Source organism: Lepidochelys kempii, chromosome 16 (genome assembly GCF_965140285.1).
Source record: "Lepidochelys kempii isolate rLepKem1 chromosome 16, rLepKem1.hap1, whole genome shotgun sequence".
Lineage (NCBI taxonomy): Eukaryota > Metazoa > Chordata > Testudines > Cheloniidae > Lepidochelys > Lepidochelys kempii.
The window spans coordinates 20,041,550-20,054,356 of record NC_136395.1 but is presented as its reverse complement, the minus strand read 5'-3'; the positions used below and the strand labels follow the sequence as shown (position 1 = coordinate 20,054,356).

Here is a 12,807-nt window from a genome sequence, read left to right as displayed (position 1 = left end):
GAGAATGTGAAGACCATTTAAAGGGCAAGCCATCAGCAGCTGTGCCATCTTCCCCTTCAGCTGCTGGCACATGTCATCTGCTGACATCACCTAGAACGAACCCAGCATCAGGGCATTTAAATTTTAAAGCACACTTGCCACAGCTGTTTTCACAACACTCTGTAGTCCTACTTAGAGCTGCTCCCTGCTGTCCTTCTGAGTTCTCTCTAACCAGCTTTCTTACTGATTTTTTTAAAAGGTTTTATTCCTCTGAATAATAATATTCCTCCGCGTTCTCCTGTGATTGTCACCCATCCCTCAATGGGTTCACTAGTTGCCAAGCTTCTCCTCCCAACTATCAGCAGCCTGGTCTTCCTCCCGACCATCAGTATTGCAGCCAAGCGAAGATTCCACATGGAAGCCATGGTTTATTTCTTCACTATGTTCTTTGTTGCGGTAAGAATTCCTTCTGTTTCTTTTGTTGGCAATGTCCTACTTTACCCCTTTTCTGCAGAGTCTCCGTTGGGAAATAAACATGCAAGTGGGATGAAGGATTTACAAAACAAACAAACAAACAGGAGTCTTATGAAATACTAACGGGGGGAAACACCATACACTGGGGGGGGGAACATAGCGTATTGCGTATCTGAAAAATACCCACTGTTGGATACGTCTTGCCACTGTGTATTGCCCTGAGTATTCTGAATGAGATTCTTCAGTTTATGATAACAAAGAGCAGTGATCATAGGGAAATATATTTGAATCCTTTATTGTAATTGCACATTTAGGGTGTGGTAGCATCTGTCGGTTTGTCTGTTACAGTTCATAAGTGGCCATCCCGTATTCTGGTTTTAAACTGTATTTAAAGTAAGTTGATGTTTTGTAATTTTAGACAAAAGCATACAGTGGAATTATTGATTTTACGATAGCTGAATTATGGTGTAAATTAAAGCTGGGAAAGGGGGAATTTATGGAGTAGCAGAGGAAAGATTGAGGGAGATGCCACAGAGTTATCAAGAAAGATGATTATTAACTTTCCAGTCTGGCCGAACAGTCTTGAAATTGTACTAGCCTAGAGTGAAAATCTATTTGCCTTCCCTTCCCATGATAATAATGGGGGTAAGAAGGCTATTTTGTTCACATGCACACACAGAAATAATTAATTCACTTGCTCTAGTCATGCAGATGAGTAGGACTTTGCACAACTGTTCACTCTATTATTATATACACACATTGTTTAACTATACAGAATAGAATTCGCATCATCAACCTAGTTACCTTTCATAGAATCATAGAATTCAGAGATACTGAAATTTTTACACATTCTTAATTTATTTACATGCACATTTCATAGAATCATAGAGTATCAGGGTTGGAAGGGACCTCAGGAGGTCATCTAGTCCAACCCCCTGCTCAAAGCAGGACCAATCTCCAATTTTTGCCCCAGATCTCTAAGTGGCCCCCTCAAGGATTGAACTCACAACCCTGGGTTTAGCAGGCCAATGCTCAAACCACTGACACAGTGGGGATGAGTGTGGTATAAGAACCTGAACAGAACTGGATTTCTTCCTCCATGCCCAATAACTGAACTCATATAATATTTAGCCTTTTCCATCATAGATTTCAAAGCACTTTGTAATGGCAAGTAAGAATCGTTACACCCATGTTACAGATGTAGGGAAACCCAGGCCCTGGAAGGTTAAGTGACCTACCCAGCATCGTCAAAGCACGTCGGTGGCAGAGCTAGGAGTAGCACACATGTCTCCAGATGCACAGTGCAGTGCTCCATCTGCAGGACCACGCTCATCCCTTATTATAAAGGCCAGCCTTGTTAACAGGGAAAAAAATCCTACTAGCATCTAAAAACCTACCAGACTGGCTAATAAAACTGTACCATGCCACGTAAACACATTTGGCACCATTTTAGGACCTATTACAACTCCCACTGAAGCCAATAGAAAACTTGCCAAGGACTTCGATAGGAGGTGGATCGGGCCCTTAGAGAATAATCTGAAGATGCAAAATATTAGAATGTAAGAAAAGGGAGACAGCTGCCAGGGCTGTCAGAGTATGTCAGGACGAGCAATGCAGTGATGCAGCTGCTGCTGCATTGTATAGTCCCACTCAGACTCCCCCACAGGAAATTCTTCAGCCCAGTGAAAGCATCTGTCCATCTTAGACAAGTGCTTCTACTTCAGCCAGAAATGCTCTCTCCAGCTCTCTCCTCCCCATCTCCAGCCTTCTCAAAGCCCAGCACCAAGCGGGGGAGGGGGGGTTCTCTCAATGGCAAAAGCTGCCATAGAAAAGAGAATGGGCTGAAGAATTTGCAGCAATTCTCACCGTAAACGATATTGGTGTCCCCAGAGAGAAATGCTGGCAAGAATTGTGTCAGGTCCATTTGTTGCCAAATGGGTAAGAGACCAAATCAGGAATGGAGAAGCATCTCAGAGCTAGCAGAGGGGGCGTAGTGGAGTCTAGTTGTCCGAGGAAGAAACTAGAGCTAGGCAAATATATACAACAAAAGAATTCCCACAAATATGCCTTTGATATTCCCAGTGAATTTTCTTTGCCTGTGCTCATACCCATTGTGCATGAAAATGTTTTGCAAATATTGTAGCGAATGAGTTTACGGGCAGGAACGTCCATTGAACCAGTGAATTTTAAGGGAATGCTGCAGAGCTTGAAACTCGCCCTTATACAGAGAAACAGCACAAAGGCCTAGGCACAGTGTAAGTCCTGTTTAGGCTCAGTTGTGGCTGACCCCTGCCTTGGTAATGTGCCTTTGAATTATCCTTTTTAATAGATTTACCATGCATGTGATGGACCTGGTTTGTCAGTGCTATGTTTCATGCGGTATGATATCCTGGAGTATTTCAGCGTCTATGGGACGGCTTTGTCCATTTGGGTGTCACTGATGGGTAAGCATGAGTCTTTGTCAGTTCTTAACATGTTGCAATATTTGTGGGTTGGTGTTTTAGGGTACAGGACTTGTTGGTGTCTGTGTCACAATGGTTAGTGGGCTTCAGTCATGAGAGAGATGCTGTCCCCTATGACTCCCAATTATAGGAGCCAACTTTGAGATATTTCCTTATGGAACCCAACCCAAGCTGTGGATTTCTATGATTTGAATTGTGCTAGGGCCTCAGGCCTGTAATCATAGGCCAGGGTCCCACTGTGCTAGGTGCTGTACAAACTCAGAACAAATAGACAGTACCTGTCCTAAAGAGTGGCTGGAAAAGCTCTGCATCTGGAGACAAGCACTGATTCTTGACAGATCTGTTTAGGTATTTGTACCACATTCCTCGCCCTGGAAGCCAAGAAGCCCACAGATGGATGTCCACCACCATTATCAACTCTTAAGCAAATCTTTTTATACCAGGGCTCATTTCTTCAAACTCTGGCAAACATACATAAGCAAATCAAAACTCATTTCTTCTAACAAATAAATCCCCCTGATTTATCAGGACCTAATTTTGGCTGTGAGGAAATATCAGAGCATGTTGGGAAATGGAAAAAATATCTCATTACCCTTTTTTATTTAAAATCTGTGGGTTTTGACCGTTTTCATTTTTTCCTTTCCCCCCTCCACCCTCCCTCCACGCCGTGTTTCCCATTTCCCTGCTTTCTTTTTCTCCCTTCTTCCATAAAGGGAAAAGAAAGGGCAAAGAAAAAAAGAAAAACAAAAGACTAAATTTTCCCTCTTTGATACGGTCAACACATTCTTTGAAAAAACTTTTTCACAAGAATTTCTGATTTTGGCAAAAAGGCCAGTTTTCAACAAAAAAATGTTTCATTCAAAAAATTCCAACCAGCTCTAGAATATATATTCTCTACCTTGATTCACGTGAACGACTGACAAATCACTCAACTCTACCAACCTTCCCAAAGCTCAAGTGAGAGTTTACAGTCACATTCCCAACATGCCTTGAGACCATTTTATCCCCACCTCTCTGGTCTCTTTTGATGGAAGGATGACTTGGCCAACATGGCCCTTCCAGGCCAGGGTATCCAGAGTTTATGCAGCATTTACACAGAAAAGGGGGACTGGAATACTTCACCCCACAACTAGGAACATGATAAACCTTCTGTATGTTAAAATGAGTGTGGGAGAAGTTAATCACAAATATGGTTGAGCTCAACAACAGTTTGAATATCAAGGGAAGGGTTCAGCTTGGTTCCTAATCTATCCATCGTGTGTATAGTCTCCTTTGTGATGACTTTAAAAAAATAGGCAAATAAGATTCCAGGGCCATTCTCCACTTGATTAGAGCAATTTCAAGGTAAATGAGTTTTAATCTCTATAACTTGGCTGGTTGCAGCTCGGTTGAACTTGATTGCTTTACTATTGAATTTTACAAAAAATAAAAAAATCAGAACTAAGAGGTTTAAACTATTGACCATCAGGGAAACAAATTAAAATGCGGACATTTATCCCTGTAAAAATGTGATCCAAGGACACAGAAGGTGTGGTGACTGAAATGTGGGATAGCTTTTCACCATGTTGCTTGTAAAGATTGAACACACATGTGCGTACGTACAGACCCTTGGGCATGTTTCCTGGAATGCAAATCCAGGACAGCCATAACACAGCTGGGTAAGCTGGAAAAGCATGGAGCCCACTGGGATCCATAACTTTTAATCAGTTATTACCTGATTCTGTGCTAAACAAAAGCCTCTAATAATTTACTTGCACTGGCGACTTCAAGTTTCCAAACTTCAAGCAGGTGTCTGTGCAGCCTCTGCTGCATCCAGAGCGAGTTAGCAGGATTCAGATCTTAGGGTGGACAGGGCCCAAATAGTCCTATAGGATCACATGTAGAAGATGGTGCAAAGTCATTAGGGCTGAGGGCTCAAAGTGAAGAGAATAAGGAGGAAGCTAGAGATCCTACCATGCCTGACCATTGGCTCAATTGGCTCAAGTGCCTTGGCCTGTCCACCTGGAAAACTGAATATTACGTTGTTCCCCAGGATCTCCTGGGAAAGTGAATTCAGCCACCACACCCTGAAACCTCTGGAGTTTGGCTGGCACTTGCAAAGTCAACTAGGGGAATTTAGCTACACAAATCCCACATCCACATCCACCCTAATTGAATTGGCCTCGTTAGCACTAACCCCCCACCCCCCACTTGGTAAGGCAACTCCCATCTTTTCATGTGCTGTATATTTAGTCCTGCTTACTTGTATTTTCCACTCCATGCATCTGATGAAGTGGGTTATATCCCACGAAAGCTTATGCCCAAATAAATTTGATAGTCGCTAAGGTGCCACAAGGACTCCTCGTTGTTTTTACAAGTCCCACTGAAATTAATGGGAGCTGTGTGGCTAAAGTCACCATCATCCTTGGAAATCTTAACCTTTGGGTAAACTTTTCAAAAGTGTCTAAGTCAGGCAGGGCCAAACTGTGGCTCGTGAGCTGCACACAGCTCTTTTACAGTTAAAGTGTGGCTCGCGGAGCTCCCCCTCCACACACAACCATTCTCTATCTACCAGACTGGGCTGGGGGGAGCTTGGGGTTTCTGCCCTGCAGGGAGGGGTGTCTAAGGGCTTTAGCCCCACAGGGGGCCATCAGAGCAGAAGCCCCAGGCCTCAGCAGATGCCACCCCATGGGGTTGGCTGTGCGTGTGTTGCGGCTCTTGAACTTCTGAAAATTATTGTATGTGGCTCAGAGGGTCAGTAAGTTTGGCCACTCCTGATCTAAGTGATTTTGAAGCCTAATTTCCATTTTGAAAAGGGACTGAGTCCCTTAAGAGCCTAAATCCCTTTGACTTTCAATGAGATGCAGGCTCCTGGGTGCCTGTGTCACTTAGAAAAATGGAACTATGTTCCTAAATCTTTGAGATACTTGAAAAGTTTTACCCTTTGTCTCTTTCTGCAAAGGTGCCTCGGAGAGCCACACACAAGAGAACTCTGAGCCTGTGAGCCCTTGTCTGCACAGCTGTGGGTCACACTTGGTGTGGCCCTGAAATAATCGTGCAGTTTATATTCCCTACAGATAACCCAGCAAGTCCTGTCTCACACTAGGGTACTAAAGAACTAGATGGGCCCAAGTTCCGCCTGAACAATTAACAAGATTTCTGCTGTTTGATCTCCTCATAGCACTTTACTGGGAAGAAATGATCGTCGTGGCTAATATTGTTAGCATGTCTGTGTTTGTACAGCACCTAGCACATTAAGGTCCTAGCTTATGATTCAGGCCCCTAGGCAGCACAGTAATACAAATAATTAATAATAATCACAATTATGTCATGCCACCATGTGGAACAATGGGAAATATCCACTTTGTGCCACTGCCCCGCACAATACAATGCAGTCTTGTGCTGTTCCAAACCTTAATTGTTTTGACAGACAAGCAGAAAATATCAGAGGCCAGCTTCCTACTGCTTCTCTCGGTCTGTAATTGATGACTTGGGGGAAGGAGGTAGCCAGCTACACAGTGCTAACTGATCCAATCCTGGGCAGTTTGTCAGCTGGGAAAGCCGCCACGTGAAATATTATAAAGCACTGAGTGGGCCATCAGACTGAATGAATATTCCTAGCCCTATTTGTTCTGCGTGCAGAGAGGGCCAGGTGCTGTAGAACGAGCTGGTCTTAGATTGCTCCATTTTAAAGTTGTTCTTAAAAACCTCTGATGGCAGTGATTCTACCCCCTCCCTTGGAAGCCTGTTCCAGAGCTTAACTACCCTTAGAGTCAGACGGTTTTTCCTACTATCGGACCTAAATCTCCCCTGCTGCACATTAAGCCCATTACTTCTCGGCCTATCTTCAACGGACGTGGAGAACAATTGATCACCTTCCTCTTTGACAACAGTTGGTGTTCCCTGTGTAAGATACGTCTAGGAACCTCAGTATGTCCCCACTGCGCCGAAATGCGCCCCAAAGCCCTGTCTGCAGCTAGAATCTCACTTTCTGGGAGAGAGCTTTGCGGCATCTCCAGCTGGTGTCCTGCTAACCTCCCCTTAATCCCTGCTTGCCTGGAGGCAAGGAGCTCTGGTGATCTCAGTGGTCTTTGAAGCTATCTTAGATGTGACACTGTATGTGATTCTCTCACCTCTGACTAAAGCTGCCCCTGGTTAAGAAGGAAGGAAGGAAATGAACTGGAGGGTAGAACATTTTCATGAGACATTCAATTACCCTTTTTTTATCTCAGAGAGCCTGGGAGTCAGGAAATCTGGGATCTACTCCCAGCTCTGCTAGAGGTTTCCTGCCCACCCTTGGGCAAGCCACTTTGCCTCTCTATGCTTCACTTTCCCCATGCACTGTATAATAACACCAACCTAATAGAGGAGTGGTGGGGTTAGGGTCAAATTCTCAGGGCTTCCATCAGCCATGTTTAGCCCAAAGTGAACCCTTGGATGGAAGGTGCTGTAGAAACACCAAGTATCTGGAGCAAATCAAAGCAATGGAAGATTAGATGCTCTGATCCTCACTTTGGTTTGTGCCTTGCAGCTCTGGCAGAGTTTGATGAGCCTAAAAGGTCGACCTTTGTGATGTTCGGTGTGCTCACTATAGCAGTGAGGATTTACCATGACCGATGGGGATATGGCGTCTATTCAGGACCAATCGGGACGGCCGTCCTTGTGATAACCGTGAAATGGGTAAGTAAGAAGCCAGCTGGCCACTTCACATGGGCTAAGTCACTTCTGGACAGAGAGCTGCAAAGTTCTATCCACCACATCAGTCCCATGTAAGCCCTGAGGTCTGCTTGTACCCACCTCTCAGCCTACCATCAAAGAACAAATTGGGAGTTTCCCAGTAAAGCTTTCAAGCGACAGAGAAGACACTGCAGGGGGAATAATTTTCTTTTCTAAACCAAAGTCTGCTGCACATTATGACACTGGGGCTGGATTCAGAAGGGAAATGGAGTTATTCTGTGTTCAGTGAAAACGGAAAGCAGGCAAATAACAAAAAGCTTTTGTGATCATTGCCGGATTTGATTGGTCTGAGCCACTCTAGCGGATCTCATGTTCTTATGTTTCTAGTCATCAAGAATATATTTATGGAGTTTTTACAATAACCAAGAGGCAGTGTGGTCTGGTAAATTGCCCTGAAATCAATGGAAGATTTACCTAAAAACAGGTGGTACAGCAGAGCCATAATTCTGGTGGAACAAACACAGGTCTGATTCTGTTTTAAGGCTACACAATGTGGCTTCCAACTTCTGGGGGTGACTAGAAAACAGTGGCCTTCCAAAGGGCATATTATGCAGCAAACCATAGGTTGCCACGAGTCAGATTTATTAAAGAGAGTGTCAGAGTTATTAGAGAGAGAGAGTGTGTGTAAAATTGATAGAACAAAAACTGTGTAAGGACCAAGCATCATGGAAAATTCAGTGAGCCCAGTCCCAAGTTAATAATGTCACTAACCTTCACTTCTTTATTAGTATTTATTGTATTACTGTAGCCCAGGGGTCGGCAACCTTCGGCGCGCAGCCCAACAGGGTAATCCGCTGGCGGGCGGCGAGACATTTTGTTTACGTTGGCTGTCCACAGGCACGGCCCCCCGCAGCTCCCAGCGGCCGCAGTTCACCATTCCCAGCCAATAGGAGCTGCAGATTGGGGTGCATTGTCAGAATGATGTGAAGGCCTAATAAAAAGGGATTTGCTGTGGCGAAGGGAAAAGTAGCCAAGTGCCTGCCCACACTGTACCTTGCTCTACTCAAGACTCACTCTTGAAAGCAGCAAACAAGAGCACAATCTTCTCGATCTCATGTCCGGTCCCAGGCGTTAAGAGCTTTAGGATCAAAGAGAGTAACCCAACCAGCCAGTCACTATCAGAGGTTTTGCTTACTTTGCTTTTTAATTGCATGGGATCTTTCAGAAGCTGAACAACGAGATTGAACATGGGGTGAAAGGGCTTCACGTGCTTTCTGTTCCCTTCCAGCTGCAGAAGATGAAAGAAAAGAGAGGCCTGTACCCTGACAAGAGCGTCTACACACAACAGATAGGCCCAGGCTTCTGCTTTGGGGCGTTAGCACTCATGCTGAGATTCTTCTTTGAGGTACCTGTCTGCACAATAAATTACAGTGATAATGACACTGTAGTCATTATCACTGTGTGAAGGAGATTCCCAGGGTAAGAGGATCTCTGGTTCAAATCCAACCCAGGCCAGAATTCATCTAAAATTATTGCCTAGTCAGCAGGTCTTAGTCTTAGTCCTAGTCCAGGTGCCAGCGGACAGATGTCCATTTCACATACAAAAACCACTGCCAAAGGCTCACCTGAGCAGACATTGTGCTGAGTAGTGATTTAGGTGCCTACATCCCTGTTTTGACTCCCTGCAATCCCCAAGACTCCCGCCAAACTCTGTAGGTGCCTAAACTCACTCGGCACCTAAGTGTCAGGTGAAAGGTCCCTCGGTGCCCATGTTGCTGCCTCTGAACATGCGCGTGGCTGCCTCACCCTAAGCGTCTGGAGGCCTATCTCCCGCGTAAGCCCCAGAGCAACTCGCATACCCGGGGAAGCCGGGCATTCATCCACCTAAATCATATGTGGGGCCCAATCCAGTAGACATATGCTGAGGCCACATAATGGATTGGACCCCCTACGAAATCCTGCTGAAGAAGGAAGGGGTGGGGCCACTACCTAGCAGTTAGAGTGCTCACCTGGACTGTCGGAGACCCAGGTTCAATTCCCTCTCTCGTCGGCATCTCCCATTGGCTAGCTACATGGCGTTCTGGCTTTTGCGGATTACATTGGCCCCTATCTTCCCCATGCATTGTATTGGATCCTAGGTGCCTCGCTCAGGCTTTGTGGATGGCAGTGTTGTTTTCTAAGCATCTAAAAGGTGGGCTCTGCAACACTGCGTATTGCAACACCTAAATCCCTTCATGGACCCCACCCTTCTTGCCCTAACTCACGGCACCACAAGGCCCTGAGGAGCTCTGCCAAAGGTGCTAATAAGACTATTTAAATGGACGGCTTCTCACAGTGGGCATGCCACCCTCTCATGCAGCTCCCCAAGGGAATGCCTTCAACCCCTGCGCACTGAACAGCTTAAAAAGGAGGAAAACTGATCTATTAATAGAGCCCTGCAAATCTGCAGATATCCGCCTTATATCCACGGATATCCATGGACTATGTTTGCAGATCGCGGATCGGATGTGGATACAAATTTTGTGTCTGCGCAGGCCTCTATCTATTAATTATAACCAGAGTTGGGCAAAGAATTGACAGCGAATCATTTAGTTGATGAAGATTTTTTTCGTCTCTTTTTCCATTGGCAAATTGTCTGTGAACAGCTCACAATTTTCTCCAGTGGGGGGACCTCTTGAAAATCTGGCCCTGTGTGATTTAGCCAAAGGTCAAAACCCATATCAGTGGCAGAGTGAGGACCAGAACCCAGGAGTTCTGATGAAGGGCCTGATCCAATGTCCACTGAACTGAGTGGAAGGATACTGATTGACTCCAATGGGCATTGGATTGGGCCCTCAACCTTCTGCTGTAACCACTAGACTATACTCTTTTCCTGTACAGAAGGCCCTACGTCACCAATGTCCATGAAGAAAAGGGGACATAACACTCTCGACCCTGCCTCTCGCTGAGCATGTGTTCAGCCCTTGGGTTACTGCCATTTTGTGCATTGGGAGCAAATCGATACGACTTCACAGGGCTGCCAGAGGATTATTTTTCAAAGCTTTAAGTAATTGCAACTTCTAGCAGAACATAAAAGCGTCACTTAGCACAAATTCCCCTCCCCCCAATCCACAATCTCCTCCTTCCTTCTGCTTGAGCTTCTCCTAAGCAGTGTAATGAAACACTTCATTCAAGAGCAGAGAAATGTGCAAATCAGCCTGTGTTAAGTCCACTTTACTTTTCCACGGCTGCCTGTTTAAGGCTGGAAACCCTTTTTCAGCACTGAAGGGAGGCAGAGGTCTCAGGATCTCATTTCTGGGCTGGTGGGTGTGACCGGTATTGCCCAGATGGCCTGTAACAGAAGAGGGGACGGGTAGGACGTGTACACAGAGCATTTATCAGTGATGCTCCTCGAAGGGAGAGATTTTCCAAAGAGCTCAGTGCTCCCATTGAGGCACCTGAATAAAGGCCCCATTTTCAGAAGTCCTCTGCATTCATCCTGGCCAAAATAGAAGCCAATCTCTTTTGGAAACTTGGTCTTGTTGCGGAGGCAAACCACACTGGGCCAGGTAGTTGTGAGTCTATTTGGACACAGCTCCTTTGTGGGAGACCACGAGTTGCAAATATGTTCACACCATAAGGGTGAAATTACACCAGAGACCAGCCTGATGAGGGCATATTCCATGTCTATGGGGATTTGCCAGTACTGGGTCTAAGTTCAGGCGTACCAAAGCAGTAGAAGCCTGCTGTACCATCTTAGGTGAGAGGTACTGCAATTTCTGGCACTTCGGGCAAATCAAAAGGCTTTCACAGTGAGTTGCTAGATGCTATACCATGGTCTCTTAATCTCAGTGCCCCAAGCCATGCTGGCATCTCTGTGATACTGCACACAGCAGATCTCCAGAGCTTCCCAGACAGGAGGTTCCAGCAGCAACAGCCACCCAGAGCTCAGTGAAAAGTGCAACAAATAGTTCACCTCCCTTTTGTTTTCACTTTCTGTGAGCATCCGCGTGACTGGTCTTTACTAGCATGAATAGCCCTCAGAGCGCAACCTTTCAGCATGCACATCCAAGCATCAGCAGAGAGCTAAATATAGTACAGTGGCAGAGAACTCATTTTAAATCTGGTTTCTGCAGCAGGCATTCACACCAGAAATCCACTGACGGGCCTGATCCAAAGTCCACTGAAGTCAATGGAAAGACTGCCGCTGACTTCAATGGGTTTTGGATCAGGCCCTATAAGAGCATTGCTTATCCAGTCAGGGAACAGAAATAATACCATGTGATTTATTTGACCAATCGCAACTAAGCAACACAGCTTGAATTTCAAATAGCAAGGCACTGAATGAAAAGGGAAAAAGACTGAATGGGGTGCCAGGGCAGAGAACCATGGGATTAAATCTGTCCTGTGTGTATATGAAATACTCTAAAATTTCAGTGATGTGAGAATCTTGAACCCAGAGAGGACGCAAATCCTCCAGCAGTGGAAACTCTCACTGACTCTCTCTTTGGTTTCAGGAGTGGGATTACACCTACGTGCATAGCTTCTACCATTGTGCTTTGGCCATGTCCTTTGTCCTGTTGCTGCCCAAGGTGAACAAGAAGGCAGGGAATGGGGGAAACCCCGCCAAACTGGACTGCTCCACTCTCTGCTGCTGTGTGTGATAAGAGTCTCCCCCTGCCTGGAGGCTGGGGCGCCTGTATCCCAACACGCACCTGTTCGCCACCTGGAAGGACCCTACGAAAGTTATGCAGCCCTCGCTCGTTAGTCCAGTGGGGATTGTGACCAGAAACAAGCTGCCAGCTCTGAAGCTTTTTTCCCTGCGGTGGAAAAGAATTCCACTGCCACCCCCCACACCAAAATGCAGGTTGTTACAAATTTTTAATTTGCTGATGAACAAAACTGGTCCTATTCAACCTGAAAGGCCTTGTCCCTTGGCCATCATTCATACCAGAGGCTTCCATGTGTCCATGTAGCCAGCTGATAACTTTCTCAGTAACTGTGTGTATATTCCCCAAAGAGAAACTTTTCTCCACCTTAGAGAAGTCCTGGCTGGCAAGTGATCCTGTCCATTGGCTACTGAGTAAATCCAGCAGGTCTTTGCATCCCCTAGAGAGTTTGGTGGGTCACATATCCCCATGGGGCATCACATTTCGTTTGCCTTTGGAAATGAGCGATAATATTGCACTTTGCACACTTGCAAGTGTGAGTTTGCTAAACCTGAGTGAGTGGGGTTTTGCTTTTTGTAACACTGAAA

At 45.6% G+C, this 12,807-nt stretch overlaps 1 protein-coding gene across 1 annotated transcript; it reads left to right on the top strand.

Annotated features, from left to right (window-relative positions):
- The first annotated feature begins 300 nt into the window (after positions 1 to 300).
- On the top strand, positions 301 to 12,496 carry MYMK (myomaker, myoblast fusion factor). The gene is made up of 5 exons (XM_073314759.2): positions 301 to 435; positions 2,783 to 2,897; positions 7,426 to 7,574; positions 8,860 to 8,976; positions 12,068 to 12,496. Exons 1-5 carry the CDS (start codon positions 301 to 303, stop codon positions 12,212 to 12,214), a joined length of 663 nt encoding a protein of 220 aa, XP_073170860.1. The 3' UTR covers positions 12,215 to 12,496.
- The last annotated feature ends 311 nt before the right edge of the window (positions 12,497 to 12,807 follow it).